Here is a 19,536-nt window from a genome sequence, read left to right on the forward strand (position 1 = left end):
CTGGCCGGGTCTCACGGGCTGCGCCGGGGCCCCGGGGTCGTGGGCACAGCCACCTCTGCAGCCCCAAGCAGAGCCGCAGTGAGGCTAGCTAAGCCTCCACCGCCTGGGGCCTTTGTGGACCGTGTCAGAGACAAGGGCCGCAGTGGCAAGCAGGATGTGGCTAGGACAGGGCGCCGTGCCCCAGCCGCCATCTGCACGGACAGTTACTGAGCTTCCACTCCTTTGAAAGACCTGTTTCCTCCAGTCCTCCCGAGATGGGCAGGTGGGCTGGGGGCAACCAAGGGGGCTTGATCACCCCAACAAAGCCTACAGCCTACCTTTTCTCCTGTCACTCCACCTGGGCTCCCGGCTAAGTCCTAGGCCTCAACATGATGGGGGCCCCAAGCCGGGGGCCCCCCTCCGACACGCTCCCTGCCTGCACCTGGCCAGAGTTCACCTTCCCAATGTTCCTCGGCAGAGAACAGCCTGTGCCCCTACATTCCTGGTTAACGTCCAGGGCACTGTTGTTTTTGCAACCCACCTGACCCCGTGCAGTCTCCCGTGGGCAGGGGGTGGGGCCCCAGCTTGCCTAAGAGTAAGGCAGGGACTGGCTCAACAGGTGGACTGACGTGGGCAGGACAAAGGTACTTGAGTGACCTTTGGCAGTGCAGGCTAAACCCCCCCTGGCTCAGAGGACCCAGCAGCAGGAAGAACCCAGGGCTGTGAGGAGGCCCCAGGAATGTGTTGGGTTAGTTTGGAAGAGCAGCGTCTGGAGGCTAAGGGTGGGGTTAGACCAGTTAGGCTGTTTTCCACAGCAGCCACTAGGGGGCGACCAGGAGGCCAGGCAGAGCCGGCCAGGGTCCTCTTCCCACCGGAGCCAGCCCCTCCCTCAGGCAGGCCAGACACCTGGCAAAGGACAGAGGGCCAGGGCTACTGGGGGAATGGGCTAGGCAAGTCCAGCACCCTGGAGTCTGGGGGTGTCCACTGCCACCTTTATGGCAGGGGGACCCATCATACACCCACTTCTCTCATGACCATCTAATTTAGAAATCCCTCCCAGCATTTAGGAGTCTGATGAAATACTTGTCAACACTTCTGTTGGCAAATTGTTCTTCTGTTAAATCAATAATGACCCTGGTGGCTTTCACCTGAGTCCAAGTTCAACCTCACCAGCTGCAGAGTATCTACCCTTTCCCCCACAGCAACCCTGAAGAAAGCGATTTTCCTTCCTGACCCATCCTAGTCCCCCTTCTAGGCCAAGGTTCCACGAGTTTACCATTCCTGCAAGGCCTAGTCATCAAGGGTCCCTTCAGCCTTCCTCCCAACAAGATGTATGCTTCTAGCCTGTTCCATTGACAATAGCCCTTTCTAGCCACAGGGTTGGTACTAGTATGATGCCAGGGACCAGGCCTATGTGATACACAATGGCCTATCAACTCCTTTGTTGTGACATAAAATTAATCCAGCCCATCTCTTTCCTAAGAATTGCCATTTACTTTTCTTGCACTGTTTTATAATCTGATGGGATTTTTTTGTATTTTTTGGTCAGTCGTGGGTCTTGAACTCTGGGCCTGGATGCTGTCCCTCAGCTCTTCAGCTCAAGGAGAGTGCTCTACCACTTAAGCCACAGTGCCACTTCTGGTTTTCTGGTGGTTAATTGGAGATGAAGTCTCACAAACTTTTCTGCTCAGGCTGGCTTTAAACTGTGATCCTCAGATCTCAGCCTCCTGAATAGCTAGGATTACTGGCGTGAGCCCCTGGCGCCTGGCTCTGAGATTTTTAAACCACAGAACTTGTCGTTTAATACATCTTCATTAGTAGCCATTTTGGAGAGTTTCCGTTTTTTGGCTCCTTCAGGCATCATTTCTCCAGTGACAACCAGGCCTTTGAAATCCTCGTTCAAAGCATATTAGAAACCCTGCTGTTTTTTGATCAGCATTGGAGTGTCTGAGTCCTCTTGTGGGGTGAGCATCCAGTCTTCACCTGATTCTCAAGAGCGTGTTCTCCCAAAGAACACCAGGATCAGGAAGGAAGGTTTAATCCCTGTTAATCAGCTTGCAGACAGGCCACAGGGTACGGCTGAGCTCCCCGGCTCCCTTTTCTTCAGCCTTTTGCCCAATGCTCCCGCCAGCTGCCACCAGGGGGCAGTGATGCCCAGGCTAGCAGCGCACGGCTTAGGCCAGCTCCCCCCACCCCTCCCCTGCAAGGGCCAGATTCTGAAACGGTCCATCTTTATTATGCCATCAGAAACAAACGTGCTGGTTAAGTTACTCATCTTATTATTAACAAAATAAAGCACTATCTATGTTTACAGTCATAAAAAAGAAAGGGGGAGGGGGCCCTGTAGGGAGGCAGAAGAGGAGACAACTGGCACCAACTCCACATCTGGCCCTGGTGGAGTCTGGGGTTCCCACCCGGATACGAGGGCGCGTCCAGATCTGTGGAGCTTGGTACCTATGGGCTTTGATTTAATTCGGGAAACAACTGGAGCTGATAGGCTTGATTCCCTACTATGGAGGATGGAAGAGAGGAAGGACGGAGGGGCAGGCCCGCCAGGATGAAGCCAAGACCAGAGAGCCACCCACCCCAGGCTCAGGAAGGAGGGAGACCAGCTGCCATGGGGGCTCCTGTCACTCACAAAGGGGGGAGGGCATGAACCCTCCCACTCCCACCCCTAGGACAGGCTGGGACCAGGGGCCAGGACACCAGGACAAAGCCCCTTGGAGGCTGAGGCACATTCTCACGCTGCTCAGAGCCCAAAATGGCTCCATGGGAACTGACTGGCAGAGTTGAGGGGGGAGGGGGAGCAGGGGGGGGAGGCTGCCGGGCCAGGGGCAGGCAGACCCCGACCCAGAGAACCCAGAGGGCGTCTCGGAGGCCGGGACAGAACTGAGAAATGGAGAGACAAAGAGGGCCTCGCAGAGGAACCAGGACAGAAAGAAATGCACACAAGGACACACAGAACCTGAGACGCCCAGACTGACAGAGAGGTAGCAAATTTGGGGACAAAGAGAAGCACAGGAGAGGCCCCCGGAGAAGCCAGATGGGCCTCCAGCTGCACAGCACGCGTGACTGGCACGTAGTGGGCACTCAATAAATATCTGTGCAATGAATGGATGAAAATGTGCGTCCATGGACGCATGGGAACGCACGGGCGTGTGCGCACACGCACGCACGCACAGGGGTGGAGAGGGGAAGGTGTGCACGCAGCACGCGCACACAGGAGAGCGTGTGCAGCAGCCAGAGGCACAGTGGGCTTGGCAGAGATAGACAGCGAGGGACAGCCAGAGCCTTTTGTACAAAGTACAAAGTGATCCTGGTGATGAGACCATGATCTGGGAGCGTGTGGGAGGGGGTGCTGGTCCCACGGGGGATGGCATGTCCAGCCAGGGTCAGGAAACAAAGCACGTGGCCCCAGGGGGAGGGGTGTGTAGCTGCCATGCCACCCGCAGAGAGGAGGGTCATCCAGTGTCCTGGGTGTTTTGCGCTAAGGCCGAGGAGCTCAGCCAGCTCAGCCCACCACCACCAAGCAAGCCCTGCCGGCCCAAGCCAGTGGCTCTTCGAGGTGTGTGGACGGGTGGCGGGGAGGACTCTCTTCGCTTGTGGATGTATCTACAAGTGCACAGCTTGGCCCATGTCCCAGGCACGCTCGAGTCCAAGTACCAACATAGACCAGGCCGGCTGGCTGCACTCATGGGAGCTGGGGACAAAGACTTCCCCCAGGGGAGAGGGGGCCGGCCAGCCACTGGGATCAGTCTGTGAGCACCACCAGCTCCCCATCACTCTTGTCTTCGCCCTCCGAGTCCTCCTCCTCGCTGTACCGGTACATCTCGTCATCCGCCACCGAGTGTCTGTCGTCCGCGCCCTCCACCACCTCCCTGAGGCTGCAGGTGTTGACGATGACAGGCATGTTGGGGTCCAGGCTCTGGGGGACATGCACGCCTGCGGCCCGAGGGAACAGGACATCCGAGGAGCTCATTTGAATCTGGCCGGCCTGTGGGCTGAGGCAGAGAAAGACCCGTCACAAATGCACCCCACGCTGTCCCTGCCCCATGCCCTCCCCAGGTCACACACGCCCCCCAGCCCTCCCCCCCCTCCCCTCCCCGCGCTGTGTCACAGCTGGCCCTGGTACACTTTATCTTTTTTTTGGGGGGGGGGCACCACTACTGAGGGGTTTGAACTCAGGGCCTGGCTGGTGCTCTACCATTTAGCCAAAGCACCACTTCCAGCTTTGGGGTGGTTAACGGGAGACAAGAATTTGATGGACTTTTCCTGACTGGGCCGGCTTCAAACCAGGTCCCAGCCTCCCGGGGAACAAGGATTTCCGGGCACGAGCTACCAGCACCCAGCTCCTGGTATGCTTTCTGATGGCCAGACTCACTGCGCGAGCTGCAGCCCCAGGGCCAGGGGTGTGTGCTCAGTGGCTACATAGAACTCTCATTTTGTAAAATCGTATGGTTTAAATAAAAGTCCCTGGTCCTATGTCTCTGGAGCCATGAGGGTTCTGCCTTCAGACCTGTCAGCAACCTTGCAGTAGGGTGAATACTTTCAGCACCTCTGATTTAGCACTGAGTTCATCAGATCAGGACTGGTGGAATAATTCTCCAGGTATGGGGGGAGGGAGGGTGCTCAAGCAGTCAGGGTCACCTAGATAAATGACCAAGTGTGTATCATAGTCAGCACAGCCATTTCCTGTCACTCTAGAGGCCCGGCCACACATGCGTCATCCTAGGTAGGCTCACAGTCCGCAGGCACGCACAGCATCACCCAAGCCAGCCACACAGGGACACCCGGCCTCTCTCAACAGCCACACACACCGTCGCTGCCGCCCGGGGAGGGCCTGCTCACGGGATCACGTAGCTCTGGCGGGCGTCTTGGCGCCGTGTCCTCATCAGGGCCTTGTACTCGCCCACGCGCAGCCGCTTGCCCTCCACGATGCAGGTGCGCTTGGGCCTGGGCTTGTACTTATAATCTGGGTACTTCTCTAGGTGCTGCCGGCTCAGCCGCGCCTGCTCCTCGTAGTAGGGCTGTTTTTCCTGGTTCGTCATGGACTTCCAGCGGGAACCTAGGCCAGTCCCAGGGGCAGGCGGTCAGGGCTGCGGTCCGGTGATTCTCCCCAGCCCCATACATGGCCCTGCAAGCCCTAGGAAGATTCTGGTCCCCACACAGGGGGTTAAAGAGATGAGGCTGCATGCGTGTAAGCCTATAGCCAAGGCCTGGCCCCTCGTGGATGCCACCTGCACACTGAGTGAACAAATGAAGTTGGCGTGATGGAGTATCCACAGTTGCCAACTCAAGACTCAGCACCTACCCTACCCCAGCAACCCAGCAAATAGGGCCTCTGCATCATTTGCATTAGTAAAAGAACAGCCAAGGCAGTGCAGCTCAGTGGTAAGAGTGCTTGCCTAGCATATGCCAGGCCCTAGGCTCCACCCCAGAGTCTCAAAGACAAGACAAATACCTGGAGTCCCAGACAAAAGACCCTCTCTGTCTCTCCCCTCTCCCAGATGGCTCTGCCCTACATTCTTCCTGAGCCTCCAAAAAAGCACAGGGAACTTAAAAATCTATCTGATAGTCTGAACTCAGCATCTCTCCTATTTTCTGCCCACAGCCAGCTCTAGGGCTCTGGGCTGAGTATGACAAGTTAGGGAGAGTTCAGAGGACTGAAAACACAGTCCGACTGGCTGACTTACAGCTTGAGTTTGCAGGAGAGTCGTTACCAGAATAGCCCTATGATAATACACAACCCAGAGCCAGCGGCCCACCACATCCCCTGGAATCCTGCATCCTCATCAGTCAGCTACGGCTCAGCACAGCGCAGAACATCACCAAGCCCCAAGCATACCCAGAGGGTTTCTTTCTGCAATCAGAACCTGCTAGATCACCACCCCGGGACGCCCAGAGCCCTGGAGGGCCACCCACTACCCTTACCAAGGATCTTGCTGATGCTGGAGTTGTGCATGTCTGGAAAGGCTTGGAGGATCTTCCTCCGCTCGTCCTTGGCCCATACCATGAAGGCATTCATGGGTCTCTTGATGTGGCTGCTGTTCCGGGACTCGGGGAAGTGGCGGGAGCCTGGGAGGAGAGGGCAGTGGAGTCAGCGAGGCACCTAGCCTGGAACTGGCAAAATGGCATTCCCAATGTGATGGCCACCAGATGGCGCTGAGGAGACGCCTCAATAGCCAAGCCCAGGTAAACAAGGTCTTGCTCTGAGCAGCAGCCTAGTAAACCTCCAAGGCCAGCAACATGTAACTTAAGGAGCCCAGCGTAGAGAGGATGGACAACGCCAGAGCTACAGCGCCAGGCAGAGGAGTGGAGGGCCAGCCATCACAAGATGCAAGAAGGCAGACCCAGAGACAGAGACACCCAGGGACAATGGATCGGAGTGCAGCACCAGCCCAGCACCAGAGTCCTCACCATCCACGTCACAGCTCAGCATGGCTTCTTCCAGTGGGTGCACGCAGCTCTCCTCCAGTCGCTCTTTGGCTGGGGACGAGTCCAGGCTGATGAGGTCCTGGGGTTGACAAGGGTCACTTGTGCCTCAGCTTCCCCTGTGTCGCCCTCTCTTCCCTCTGGCCCCTGCCCAACCCGTTCCTGCTGGGGGGAGGGGGGGGACAGTGGCGTCTGCTCCATACCTTGCGGAAGGGCGGGTTGGGGGAGCTCTCCACAGCCCCGCTGTGGCTGTGCAGTAGCTGCCGAGCGTCCTGGATGGCTTTGGTGACTGCATCCCCTTCACCGAGGAAGCCTGCCGAGAGGGCGGAGGAAGGCAGTGTGAGAGCTGAGGCTGGCACCCAGGCTGAGGACACAGTCCCCTAGCTTCACGCCATGCCACTCCGGAGTTACCTAGATGCGTGCTCCCTACCCCCTCCACGCCCATCCCCATGGGGACCTGAGCCACTCTGACTGATAGGCGGGGCCAAGACACCAGGAACTGCCCCATCAACAGCATGGGGGGGGGGGGGAGGAGGAAGAACGCCTTCAAAGGGCAAGTCAGTTTCAAAAACCAAACCCAGAGAAGGGCCGGCACGCCCAGGGGCACACCCCATTCCTCAGCTGCCCCCTAAGAGGGCTGACAGAAAAGTGAGAAGGCAGAACACTTACCTAGAGGCAGGCTGGGGGGGCTGGACTGCAGGTCCCGCGTGGGGGCCCCGTGGCTGGGGGGACGTGGCCCACAGTTGTTCATTTTCAGGCCAGGAGAGCTGGAGCTGGAAGGCAGCTCAGGGGCCTTGGGCTTGGCTGTGAGGTTCAGGGGCTGGGAGGGCTCCTGAGGGGGAAAATCCAAGATATCAGCCCGTGAGAGACACCCCAGGAGCCCGCCGCATGACTGCCGCCTGTAATCCTAGCTGCTCAGGAGGCTGAGATGTGAGGATCGCAGTTTGAAGCCAGCCAGGGCAGAAAAGTCTGAGACAGACGCTCTCCAATGAACCACCAGAAAACCAGAAGTGGAGCTGTGGCTCCTGGTGGCAGAGCACTAGCCTTGAGGGAAAAAAGCTCCGGGGAAGCACCCAGGCCCTGAGTTCAAGCACCCCAAAGGAGACCCCCACCAAGGGATAGAGAAGACACGAGGTATCGGATAGTGAGCCAAGCACACCCAGGGTAGACAGAGAGACAGGAAACACAGACAGGGATGAGCAAGGTAAACTAGAACAAAAGGGGGGTGGGCCGGGCGGGGGATGCCCCACTGGCTGCAGAGACAGTACCTGCAGGGGGTGGTGTGTTCCCAGGGCCCCAGGCCTCTTCACCACAGGGGCAGGGGGGCTATGGAGCAGCTGCAGCGGGTACTCCACTGTGGAAAAGCAGCGAGGGGAAAGGTTCTGGATGAGCACCGGACGGCAGATGCCTGCTGGACAGAGTCCCGCGTGACAGGGTGGGGCTGGCCCAGGCTGGCTGCGCGCACGACCCTGCTCAGCTTCCAAGGCAACCCCCAGCCTGCCCTCCCCTCCCCCGCTGCCGCCCATGCATGCTGAGCGCATCTGCACGCTGGGTCGCCCTTCCCAGCCTGCTCCAAAGGGCCTTCCGGGGCGCAGCAAGGGAGGATACCCGGAAAGTCAGCAGGCACTTGCACTTCGTGCCTACTGTGCAGAGGGGTACATGGCACTATCCCTATAGTACAGCGAGAGTGTGTGTGTGTGTGTGTGTGTGTTTGTGTGTGTGTGTGTGTGTGTGTGTGTGTGTGACAGGTGATAAGGGCTTGCTATATCCTTATCTCATGTTCCAGCTAAAGACACAGAAACTTCACTGGTCAGAGTGTGGCTCACAGGGCTATTAAATCACAGTGGAGAACCGAACCCAGGTCCTCTAGACTCCACAGCCCCTCCTTCCCCTCTCGGTGGTACTCTCTTTCCCATCTACCCTGCCTATCCATCTTTCCCAACCAGGCCCGGCCTCAAGGAGGTGTGACAGCTCAGGTGCAGAGATAAGCCCTGTGTACAAATCACTAACCACATAGCAGGTGCTGATATGGGCCCCGAGGTGGGTTGTCAGGGAACTTTGTTCCAGCAGGCTTCCTGGTACAGGCGAGATGTGAGCTAGTGCCTGTGGGATGGGGCAGGATTCAGACAGGTAGAGATGGAGTGGTGGGGTGTGAGAGAGAGGGAGAGAATAAAATGGGGCTCACAGAAAGGGTCAGCTTGGAGTCTGGGCTCCATGCTGCACGCCATGGGGTACCCTGGAACCGGAATGGAAGACTAAAAGGGCTGGCCATAGAGCCCGTCACACTCCTGGGGCAGTTACAGGCTCAGCTGGTAATCAGGTGTGGTCTTCTATGGCTACAATGATCTCAACACCCCTCTGTTGGATATTGCCTTAAGCACGTCCTGCTCCATGTCCTACCGTCCACAGACAACCCACAAGGGCCCACGGGTAGCACCTAGCCTATGAAGTAACTCCCAGAATCTGTTCAGTCTCTGACTGACCTCTTCATCACATCCAATCCCTCCAGGGCCTCTGCCTAGACCTTTCTTTTTCAAACCCTCTATCCCAACATCCAGCCGCAGCTCACACATCCTACCCATTCCTCCCAGGACCTCATCAAATGTCCCCTCCTCAGGAAGCCTTCTCTACCCACTCCCCAACTGAGCCTATGAGTGAACGCCTGGCTATGAACCCAGTCTACTTTGACCTTGCTATGACACAGTTCTGCCTGAACACTGAGAATTACTTCAACTGAAAAACTACAGGAAAATCTCCAATCATTTGGCACAAATCCCAGTGCAAAAACCACAAATATGAAAAAAAAAAAAAAAAAAAGGTAAGGTGACTCCTCCAAAAGTCAATAGTTTCTTAGTGACAGACTCTCATATATCATAGTGAAGAGATATCAAAGAATCACAAATAATTCAGAATGATTGCCAGACCCATCAACTAAGTTAAAGACATGTATAGCCCAGCACCAACCAGTAGCTCATGCCTGTAATCCTAGCTACTCAGGAGGCTGAAATCTGAAGATCACAGTTCAAAGACAGCCCAAGTAAAAACATTGGAAACTCTTACCTCCAATTAATACCCCGCCCCACACCAGAAAACTGGAAGTGAAGCTGTGGCTCAAGTGGTAGAGCGCTTGCCTTGAGCTGAAGAGCTCAGGGACAGTGACCAGGCTGAGTTCAAGACCCATGACGGGGGCTGGGAATGTGGCTCAATGGTAGAGTGCTCGCCTAGCATGCAGGAAGCCCTGGGTTTGATTCCTCAGTACCACATCCACAGAAAAAGCCGGAAGTGGCGCTGTGGCTCAAGTGGTAAAGCGCTAGCCTTGAACAAAAGAAGCTCAGGGACAGCGCCAAGGCCCAGAGTTCAAGCACCAGGACTGGCAAAAAAGAAAACAAAACACAAAAAGACCCATGACGGACCAAAAAAAAAAAAAAGGACATGTATAAACACCTGAATGAAATCAAAGAGAATAGAAACAGTTGAGTGGAATAAGGAAGACAATGAAAAGCTCAACAAGTCCAATTAAAAAACCTCAGATGAAAGCCTCATCAATAAACTGTCTCAAGTTGAAGACAGAATACCAGGGTTTGAAGACAAGGTAGATGAATTTGAACACTGAGACTAAGATAAAGGGGGAAAGTTGTAAGAAAGTAAGAACAGAACACGCAGGACCTCTGAGATACCATTGACAGACCCAACTTATGCATCATGAGCAGAAAAATAAGTGCTGTAAGCTGAAGCCAGAGAAAACACATTCAGCAAAACAACAGCGGAAAAGTTTCCAAATCTTCAGAAAGATATGGTCAGTCATCCAGGTACCGGAAGCATTTAGGACACTCTTCATATCCTATTAGTTTTGTTTGCAGAGCAAGGACAGGACACTGAAAGCTGCAGGAGGGAATTGTCTAGTCACACAGAACAGTAAATCTATCAGAACAGTATTTCTGAACACAAACAGGAAAATCAAGAAGGGTATAGAATGACATATTTCAAGCCCCCCCCCCACAAAAAAAGCACTGAAAACTTAGATTATCATAGCCAGCAGAGCTATCCTTCATAATTGAAGGAGAAATAAAAACTGGCTGTGATAAACAAAAACTAAAGGAATTCACGATCACTTAAGCCAGTATTTAAAAAATGTCCTACCCACAGAAGAGAACTGCAAACATGAAAATACAGGAAAGAATAAATCTCAGCCAGACACTGGTGGCTCACATCTATTATCCTCGCTACTTGGGAAGCTGGAATCGGAGGGTCACAGTTCAAAAGTCAGTCAAGAACAGAAAAATCCAAGACTCTTAGCTCCAAATAACTACCAAAACCCAAAGTGGAGGCATAGTTCAAGTAGTGAAGTGCCAGCCGTGAGTGAAAAAGTCAAGTGAGAGCACCAAGTCCTGAGTTGTAAGCCCTAGTATTGTGCTCCTCTCAAAAAGGAATAAATCTCTTTAGATGAGTACAGAAGATTAGGAAAGAATCAAACACTACTAAACAATAAAAGGATAGGAATATCTAAATACTTTTCAATAATAAATCTGAATGCTAATGTTCTAAATTCTACAATCCAAAAGCACAGACAGGATTAAAAATAAGACCTTACCATATGTTGCCTACAAGAAATGTGCCATCTTGGGCGCTGGTGGCTCATGCCTGTAATCTAGCTTCTCAGGAGGCTGAGATCTGAGGATTGTGGTATAAAGCCAGCCCGGGCAGGAAAAGTCTATGAGACTCTTGTCTACAATTATCCACCAGAAAGCTGGAAGTGGCACTGTGGCTCAAAGTGGTAGAGGGCTAGCCTTAAGCAAAAAAGCTCAGGGACAGCAAGTGCACAGGCCCTGAATTCAAGTCCCACAACCAGCAGCAGAAAAGAAAGAAAGAAAGAAAGAAAGAAAGAAAGAAAGAAAGAAAGAAAGAAAGAAAGAAAGAAAGAAAGAAAGAAAGAAAGAAAGAAAGAAAGAAAGGAAGGAAGGAAGGAAGGCAGGCAGGCAGGAAGGAAGGAAGGAAGGAAGGAAGGAAGGAAGAAAGAAAGAAAGAGAGGAGAGAGAAAGAAAGAAAGAGAGGAGAGAGAAAGAAAGAAAGAAGAAAGAAAGAAAGAGAGAGAAGAGAGAAAGAAAGAAAGAAAGAAAGAAAGAAAGAAAGAAAGAAAGAAAGAAAGAAAGAAAGAAAGAAAGAAGAAAGAAAGAAAAATGTAACTCACTGGCAGAGACAAACACAAGTTTAAAGTAATGAATGGAGACAGATGTTCCAAGCAAAAGGAGCCCAAAGCAAGCAAGAAGAGCTATATTCGTATCTGAAAAAGCAGACTTCAAACCAGAATTAGTCAGAAGAGACAAAAAGTTCAGTTCATATTGATAAAGGGAGCAATCCATCATGAGGATGTAACAATTGTAAACATACACACAAAATGTCAGGGCACCCAATTTCATAAAGCAAACATTACTGGACATAAAAGCATTGCTAGATCCCAACACAATAATTGTTGATGACTTTAATACCCCACTTGCCAATAGATAGGTCATTCAGACCAAAAAATATATCAACGAAGGAACTTCAGAATTAAATGACACTATAGATCAAACGAACTTGGAATTATCTACACAATCTTTCATCCAACCACCACAAACACACATTCTTCTCAGCAGTCTGTGGAACTTTCTCTAAAATAGATCATATTTAAGACATATAGCATTTCTTAACAAATGCAAGAAACTTGAAATAATGTGCTGCATTTTATCAGACCACAATGGAATAAAACTAGAAATCAACAGTAAGAGAACTACAGAAAATGTATCAACACATGGAGACTGAGCTACAGTCTGCATCATCAGTAGCTCTCTAAAACAAACAATAAATAAATAATGGGAAATAAAAAATACCTAGGATCAAACGAAAATGAAAGCACAGAACCTGAGATACAGAAAAGGCAATGTTAAGAGCAAAGCTTCATTAAAAAGTCTAAGTGCTCTCAATTAACCTAAAAAAAAAATGTGTCTCAAACTCTTAGAAAAGCCGGGCGCTGGTGGCTCACACCTGTAATCCTAGCTACTCAGGAGGCTGAGATCTGAGGATCACGGTTCAAAGCCAGCCCGGGCAGGAGAGACTGTGAGACTCCTATCTCCAATAAACCACCAGAAGACCGGAAGTGGCGCTGTAGCTCAAGTGGTAGAGCGCTAGCCTTGAGCTGAAGAGCTGAGGGACAGTGCCCAGGCCCAGAGTTCAAGCCCCACGACCGACCAAAAAAAAAAAAAAAACTCTTAGAAAAACAAGAACAAGTCCGACCACAAATCAGTAACATGCAAAGAAATCATCAACATCAGAGCAGAAATTGAATAAAATGGAAACTTTTAAAAAAGTCAATGAAGGGGCTGGGAAGGTTGCTCAGTGGTAGAGCGCTTTGCATGCCTGAGGCCCTGGGTTCGATTCCCCAGCACCACATAACCAAAAAAGAAAAAAGCCAGAAGTTGCGCTGTGGCTCAAGTGGTACAGCGCTAGTCTTGAGCTGAAGAGCTGAGGGACAGCGCCCAGGCCCAGAGTTCAGGTGTCACGACTGGACCCCCCCCCCCAAAAAAAAAAGTCAATGAAATAAATAGTTCTTTGATAAGACAAACAACATTGCTAAATCCTTAACCAAATTAAATGAAGGGAAGAAAGAGAGTAAACTAAAATTATACATGAGCAAACATCACAACAAACACCAATGAAATTCGGAGGATTATTTGGGAATATTTTGCAAATTTATATTTCAAGAAACTGGAAAACCTAAGAGAAATAGATACTATTTAGATATATATGAACTACTAAAAAATGGAACAACAGGATATAAACAAATTCAGATCTATAATGAACTACGTGATGAAAGCAATAATGAACCCAATAGAGAAAGCCCAAAACTAAATGGATTCACTGACAATTCTATTAGACCTTTAAAGAACTAATACCAATGCTCCTCAAAGTATTCCAGAAAGCAGAAAATGAGAGAATACTACAACTCATTCTATAAAACTAGTAGTTGCTTGATATCAAAATGGTTAACCAACAGAAAAGTGTAGACCAATTTCCTTAAAGAACATAACACAAAAATTCTCAATAAGTAACTTGCAAACTGAATTCAATCCATTAAAAAGTTCATACACAGGGGATGGGAAGGTGCTCAGTGGTAGAGCACTTGCCTTGCATGCCTGAGGCCCTGGGTTCGATTCCTCAGCACCACATAAGCAAAAAGAAAAAAGTCGGAAGTGGCGCTGTGGCTCAAGTGGTAGAGTGCTAGCCTTGAGCTGAAGAGCTGAGGGACAGCGCCCAGGCCCAGAGTTCAGGCCCCACGACCAGACCCCCCCCCCAAAAAAAAGTTCATACACAATGATCAAGTTGGTTTTATATCAGGAATCCAAGAATGGTTTAAACTAATAAACTTAATACTACACATTAAAATGACAAAAATAACTCATATAATCATCTCAAAAAAATGTAGGAAGAACATTTGCCAAAACTCAACATCGTTTCATGATAAAAGCCTTGAAGAAAGAAGAAACAGAAAGAGTATACCTCAACACTATAAAGGTTTTATATGGCAAACCTATATGGAGAAAAACCAAAAACATTTCATCTAAAGTCAGCAACAAGACAAGAGTATCCATTCTCTCCACTCTTACTCAATATAGTGCTTGAATTCTTTCCTTTTTTTTTTTTGCCAGTCCTGGGGCTTGACCTCAGGGCCTGGGCACTGTCTCTGAGCTTCTTTTTTGCTCAAGGCTAACACTCTACCATTTGAGCCACACAGCACTACTTCCAGCTTTTTCTGTGTATGTGGTACTGAGGAATCGAACCCAGGGCTTCATGCATGCTAGGCAAGCACTGGACCACTAAGCCAATTCCCAGCCTCATTGCTTGAATTCATGAGCCAGAGAAATTAAGACCTAAGGAAGAAAGAAATGCTGGGCTCTGCTGGCTCACAAATGTAACCCCAGCTAGTTAGAAGGCTGAGATATGAGGATCACGGATTCAAAGCCCCAGCCCAGGTAGGAAAATCTCTGAGAATCTTACCCACCAGAAAACCAGAAGCAGAGCTGTGGAGAGACAGAGCCCTAGCCCTGACCCAAAGAACTCAGGAATAGTACCTAGGCCGAAGTTCAAGCCACACAACAGAAAGAAAAGAAAAGAAAAGAAAGAGGGAGGGAGAGAGGGAGGGAGGGAGGAAGGAAGGAAGGAAGGAAGGAAGGAAGGAAGGAAGGAAGGAAGGAAGGAAGAAAGGAAGAAAGGAAGAAAGGAAGAAAGGAAGAAAGAAAAAGAAGAGAAGAAAGAAGGAAGGAAGGAGAGGGAGGGAAGAAAGGAAGGAAGCAAAGGAAGCGAAGGAGGGAAGAAAGGGGAGGGAGGGAAGGGAAGGAGGGAGGGAGGGAGGGAGGGAGGGAGGGAGGGAGGGAGGGAAGGAAGGAAGGAAGGAAGGAAGGAAGGAAGAAAGGAAGGAAGGAAGGAAGGGAGATACAAATTTTTTAAAAATCCTTAAAAGGTCCTGTAGCGGTGGCTCACGCCTATAATCCTAGCTACTCAGAAGGCTGAGATCTGAGGATCACGGTTCAAGGCCAGGCCGGGCAGGAAAGCCCATAAGACTCTTATCTCCAATAAACCACAAGAAAACCAGAAGTGGTGCTGTGGCTCAAGAGGTAGAGCGCTCACCTTGAACTGAAGAGTGCAGGGGCAGCGTCCAAGCCCAGAATTCAAACCCCACAACTGACCCCCCCCCCAAAAAAAAAAATCCTTAAAAGACTTTACCAAAAACTCTTAAGATTTGATAAAAAGCTTTGGTAAAGTAGCAGGACACAAAAATCCCATACAAATATCAGTAGCTTTTCTCTATAACAATAACTGAAAAAGAAATCAGGCAATAATCATTCACAATACCCTCAAAAATTTAAAATACCTAGGAACAGATTTAACTAAGGAGATGAAAGTCCTCCAAATGAAAACTATAGACCACTAAAGAAAGAAATGGAAGAAGACCCTAGAAGCTCGCATGTTCATGGACTAGTAGAACTAATGGTGTGAAGACAGCTAGAGCGCTGAGAGCAATCTACAGGTTCAATGCAATGCTCATCAAAATTCAATGTTACTTTTCACAGAAATAGAAAAATCTTAGAAATAAAAATATTTAAAAATAGAAATCTTAAAATCTTAAAATTCATATGGAAGCCAGGCACTGGTGGCTCACTCCTGTAATCCTACCTCAGGAGGCTGAGATCCAAAGATCACAGTTCAAAGCCAGCTAAAAGTCTGTGAGACTCTTATCTCCAATTAACCTCCAAAATAGCCACAAGTGGAGCTGTGGCTCATGTGGTAGAGCACTAGCCTTGAGCGGACAGTGCCCAGGCCCTGGGTTCAAGCCCAGAATTGGCACCAAAAAAAAAAAAAAAAGGACTAATGAATGGGACTGTGTCAAATTTAAAAGCTTCCACAGCTCAAAGGAAAACAATTGCCAGAATGAAGAAACATCGCACAGCATGGTTTCAGCTACTCATTAGACAGGGATTCATATACGGAACAGATAAAGAGTTCAGCAAATCGGGCTGGGAAGGTGGCTCAGTGGTAGAGCGCTTGCCTTGCATGTATGTTTGCCCTGGGTTCAATTCCTCAGCATCACATAAGCAAAAAGAAAAAAGCTGGAAGTGGTGCTGTGGCTCAAGTGGTAGAGCGCTAGCCTTGAGCTGAAGAGCTGAGGGACAGCGCCCAGGCCCAGAGCTCAGGCCCCACGACCGGACCCAAAAAAAAAAAAAGAGTTCAGCAAATTAAAAACACCAACCAGGCACAGGGACTCAAGTCATCTAGCTACTTGGGAGGTAGAGACTGGAAGAGGCTTGAGGTAAGCAAATGAAGTTCAGGAGACTTCATCTCAACCAATGTGGGGGCACTAGTGATGTGTGCTTGTCACGGGACAACATTGTGGGAAAACACAAAAAGGAGGATCACAGTTCAGACCGGCTGGGGCATAATAAAGCCAGAGCCTGCCTTCAAACTAATCTATGAAAAGGGGGCTGGAGATGTGGCTCCAGTAATAAAGTCTCTGCCCAACACGTATGATGAGACCCTGAATTCAGTCCCCAGCACCACCATTCCCTGATCTCAGGACAAGCCAGCCTTGGTGATGACAAGCCAGCCTTGGTGATGACCCTTCCCTCTACTCACCTGGTTTGCAGGGGATAGGCTGAATGGGCAAAGCCAGCTGGGATTCAGGGCTGACGGGCAGAGGCTGGTGGCTGGGGGGAAAGGCTGGGATCATGACATAAGGCATGTTGACCTGCTGAAGTCAAGAAAAACCCGGTATGAGTCCCTGGGCGGGGGAGGAAATGTCCTAAAAAATTCTGCATCTATGGGCACCAAGGACACAAAAGGGTGGACCCCTGCAGGACAGGCACAAAAGACCCACTCACTCCAGACCCCTCCGTGAGCACCTGTCTTTGCATCCTTGAGTCTCAGCTGGGAAGGCTATATTCTGGGGTCCCTTACCACAGGGAAAACAGGGCCCCTCTTGGGTGTGGCCAGAGGGATCCCACTGGATCTGCAGCCCTGCCCCCAGCACCTGCCCCCAGCACCTGACTGATGTCAGCCTCCACCCCCACCCCCACCCCCGCTCCCCACTGTCACCTGTATCTGCTGCTGGAGGAGGTTGATCTTATGCTGCTGCTGGATCAGCTGCTGCTGTTGCTTGGCAATCTGAAGAGGGATGGAGTGGCAAGGGGCGGTCATGAGCATTCACCAGGGCTTTTCTCCCCAGAGCCTGCCCGGCCCTAGCTCCAACCTCTGCAACCCTGGAGAGCCGAGAGGGCTTGGGGAGCAGGACACTGGCCCCCAGAGCTCTTTTGTGGACATCCTTCCCTCAGGGGACCCGGGATGGAGGAAGGCCGTGCAGGAGCAGCGAGCTGCTCTCCCCCAGAGTCCCTTCAGCGCCATTGGCTCCAAATCACCAGAGGTGGGGACCCAATGGCCTGGGCCCAGGCCTGAGCCGGCACCTGCTCCTGCTGTTGCCGGGCCAGCTCCATCTGCTGCTGCTGCTTCTCGAAGAGCATGGCGGCCATGTTCTTCTGCTCCGAGTGGGCCGTGAGGAGCTGGTCCCGCAGGGTGGACAGTTGGTGGATCATGACTAGAAGCTGGAGCTCCTTCTCTGCCAGGCTCTCTTGAGTCCCTGCTCCCCAGTGAGACCACGCAGTGTAAGAGGTTTTGTCAGTCCACCTGCATCTACCCACCCATCCCTTTCCTGTTTCCAGGATCCCGTCACGCCTCAGGTCTGCACTCAAGGTGGACTTCTAATCAATAAATGGGGACTGTAACGGTCACGTCATAGGATTACTAAGGAGCTGAACAAGATATCATTTAGAGATCTTTGTCTAGCATCTCAACGTGTTCCTCAACCAACATATGTTATCTTGCCCCCTGCCTTCCAGTTTTGCTGTCTGGGATAGCCTTTCATTCTAAATGCTAGGCTTTAAGCCATGTGGCTGCCCATCCCTGGTGAATGATCCCACAGGGCAGCTACGAGGTACTAAGAAGCCAAGACAGCTAGGCGCCAGAGGCTCAGGCCTGTAATCCTAGCTACTCAGGAGGCTGAAACCTGACGACTGAAGTTCAAAGTCAGGCAGGAAAGTCTGTTTGATTCTGATCTCCAATGAACCACCAAAAGTGGCAAGTGGAGCTGTAGGTCAAGTGATAGATATCAGCCTGGAGTGAAAAAGCTAAGAGATAGCACCAAAGCCTTGAGTCCAACACACACACACACACACACACACACACACACACACACACACACACACGGGCTCAGACACCCCCCCACACACTCTCCCCCCACAGGCCTCACCTTTGACATCTTTGGTTTCCACAGAGCTTCTTCCCAGAAATCTCTCCTTCCAATCACTGCACAGCAGCTTCTCAATGGCCGGCACCACTGTAAGACACAGTCACATCAGCACCAGTCCCCTCCCCCGCCCCCACCTCAGACTAGAGCAGACATCTTACCCTCCTGTAGATTGCGGTTGAAGTCCAGCTTCTCCTGGCTTCCAGAAGCAGCCTCAGAGGCGGCTGGTCTCTTGGGCTCTGGGGACCGGTTGCTCTCAGGGGAGCTGCAGTCCTGCAGGACATGGTGCACTGTTACTTGCCAGCCCAAGAGACCGGGTGCAGAGGGCAGGGAGAGCTGAGCAACCCAGACACGCTTGCCCTACACAACCCTTATGCCCCATCAAAAGGGCCCTTCATACCCACCTGCCAAGTCCCTGATACACTTTACCTGATGTCGTGAAAAGAACGAGACCTGGGGACCAGGCTCAGTGACTCACAAGGGATTTTTGATCCCACCCAAGCAAGTCCCAGACGGCTCGGAACCCAACTTCCTCCTTCTTCTGAAAATGTACATCCTAACTCTCCCAGCTATTGCTGGCCAGGCATTACACTAAGTGAATGAGGTGTGCCCCGATCAGGGCGATGCTGGGTAATGTCACAACCCACTCACTGGCTGCTGACTTAGAGGACCCTCTCCACCCCGGATCCTCTTCGTCCACTTCCCTGAGGCCTGACTCCTCCAAGAAGTCCTCCCTGACACTGACACCCCCCCTCCCACTGACTCCTCCAAGCTGGATCCTCCACTTAAAGCCCAACTCTTATCATCTTCATTCTTTTGGCTTTAGCCTTTTATCTATTTACCTGTTCCCTTACACATCTCCTGTATGGAATCCCCAAAATTTTGAGATATATAGTTGTGTGTGGGTGTGGCTGTGTGTAAGAAAGTGTGTGTGTATTGGGACTTGCATTCATATTCTCTTAATTTTTGCTCACAGTTGCTGTTCTATCACTTGGGCCATGTCTCCAGTCCAGCGTTTTTCTCTATTAGAATCTCACTGTCATCTTCTGCTGGGGTTTACTTTGAACTGCAATACTGGTATCTCAGCTTTCTGAGTAGCTGGGATTATAGGTATAAGCTGCCAACACGGGGCTTATACATTTTTTGGCCAGTCTTGGGGCCTCAACTCTGGGCCAGGGCACTGTCTCTGAGCTTGTTTTGCTCAAGTCAAGAACTCTACCACATGAACCACAGCACCACTCCCAGCTTTTTAGAGTAGTTTATTAGAGATAAAAGTCTCCCGGACTTTCCTGTCAAGG

General features: G+C 51.0%; 1 protein-coding gene across 9 annotated transcripts in view; it reads right to left on the minus strand.

Moving 5' to 3' along the window:
* Positions 1-2,193: 2,193 nt before the first annotated feature.
* Positions 2,194-19,536, minus strand: part of Sox13 (SRY-box transcription factor 13) — a 52,470-nt gene continuing 35,127 nt past the window's right edge. For 2 of the 9 annotated variants that reach the window (XM_070041755.1, XM_070041756.1), the window contains exons 3-15: positions 18,400-18,511; positions 18,242-18,328; positions 17,400-17,572; positions 17,035-17,103; positions 16,576-16,690; positions 8,422-8,514; positions 7,680-7,765; positions 7,081-7,243; positions 6,615-6,724; positions 6,397-6,493; positions 5,911-6,054; positions 4,828-5,044; positions 2,194-3,980 (exon numbers count right to left, since the gene is read on the minus strand). In XM_070041755.1, the coding sequence (XP_069897856.1) occupies positions 3,731-3,980; positions 4,828-5,044; positions 5,911-6,054; positions 6,397-6,493; positions 6,615-6,724; positions 7,081-7,243; positions 7,680-7,765; positions 8,422-8,514; positions 16,576-16,690; positions 17,035-17,103; positions 17,400-17,572; positions 18,242-18,328; positions 18,400-18,511 (1,716 nt within the window). In that variant the 3' untranslated portion in view covers positions 2,194-3,730. Of the gene's footprint in view, positions 3,981-4,796; positions 5,045-5,910; positions 6,055-6,396; positions 6,494-6,614; positions 6,725-7,080; positions 7,244-7,679; positions 7,820-8,421; positions 8,515-16,575; positions 16,691-17,034; positions 17,104-17,399; positions 17,573-18,241; positions 18,329-18,399; positions 18,512-19,536 lie in introns of all 9 variants that reach the window. The other 7 variants (XM_070041757.1, XM_070041762.1, XM_070041763.1 and 4 more) reach the window with 7 other exon arrangements.

This window comes from Dipodomys merriami, unplaced genomic scaffold (genome assembly GCF_024711535.1).
Source record: "Dipodomys merriami isolate MVZ:Mamm:240054 unplaced genomic scaffold, mDipMer1.0.p SCAF_31, whole genome shotgun sequence".
Lineage (NCBI taxonomy): Eukaryota > Metazoa > Chordata > Mammalia > Rodentia > Heteromyidae > Dipodomys > Dipodomys merriami.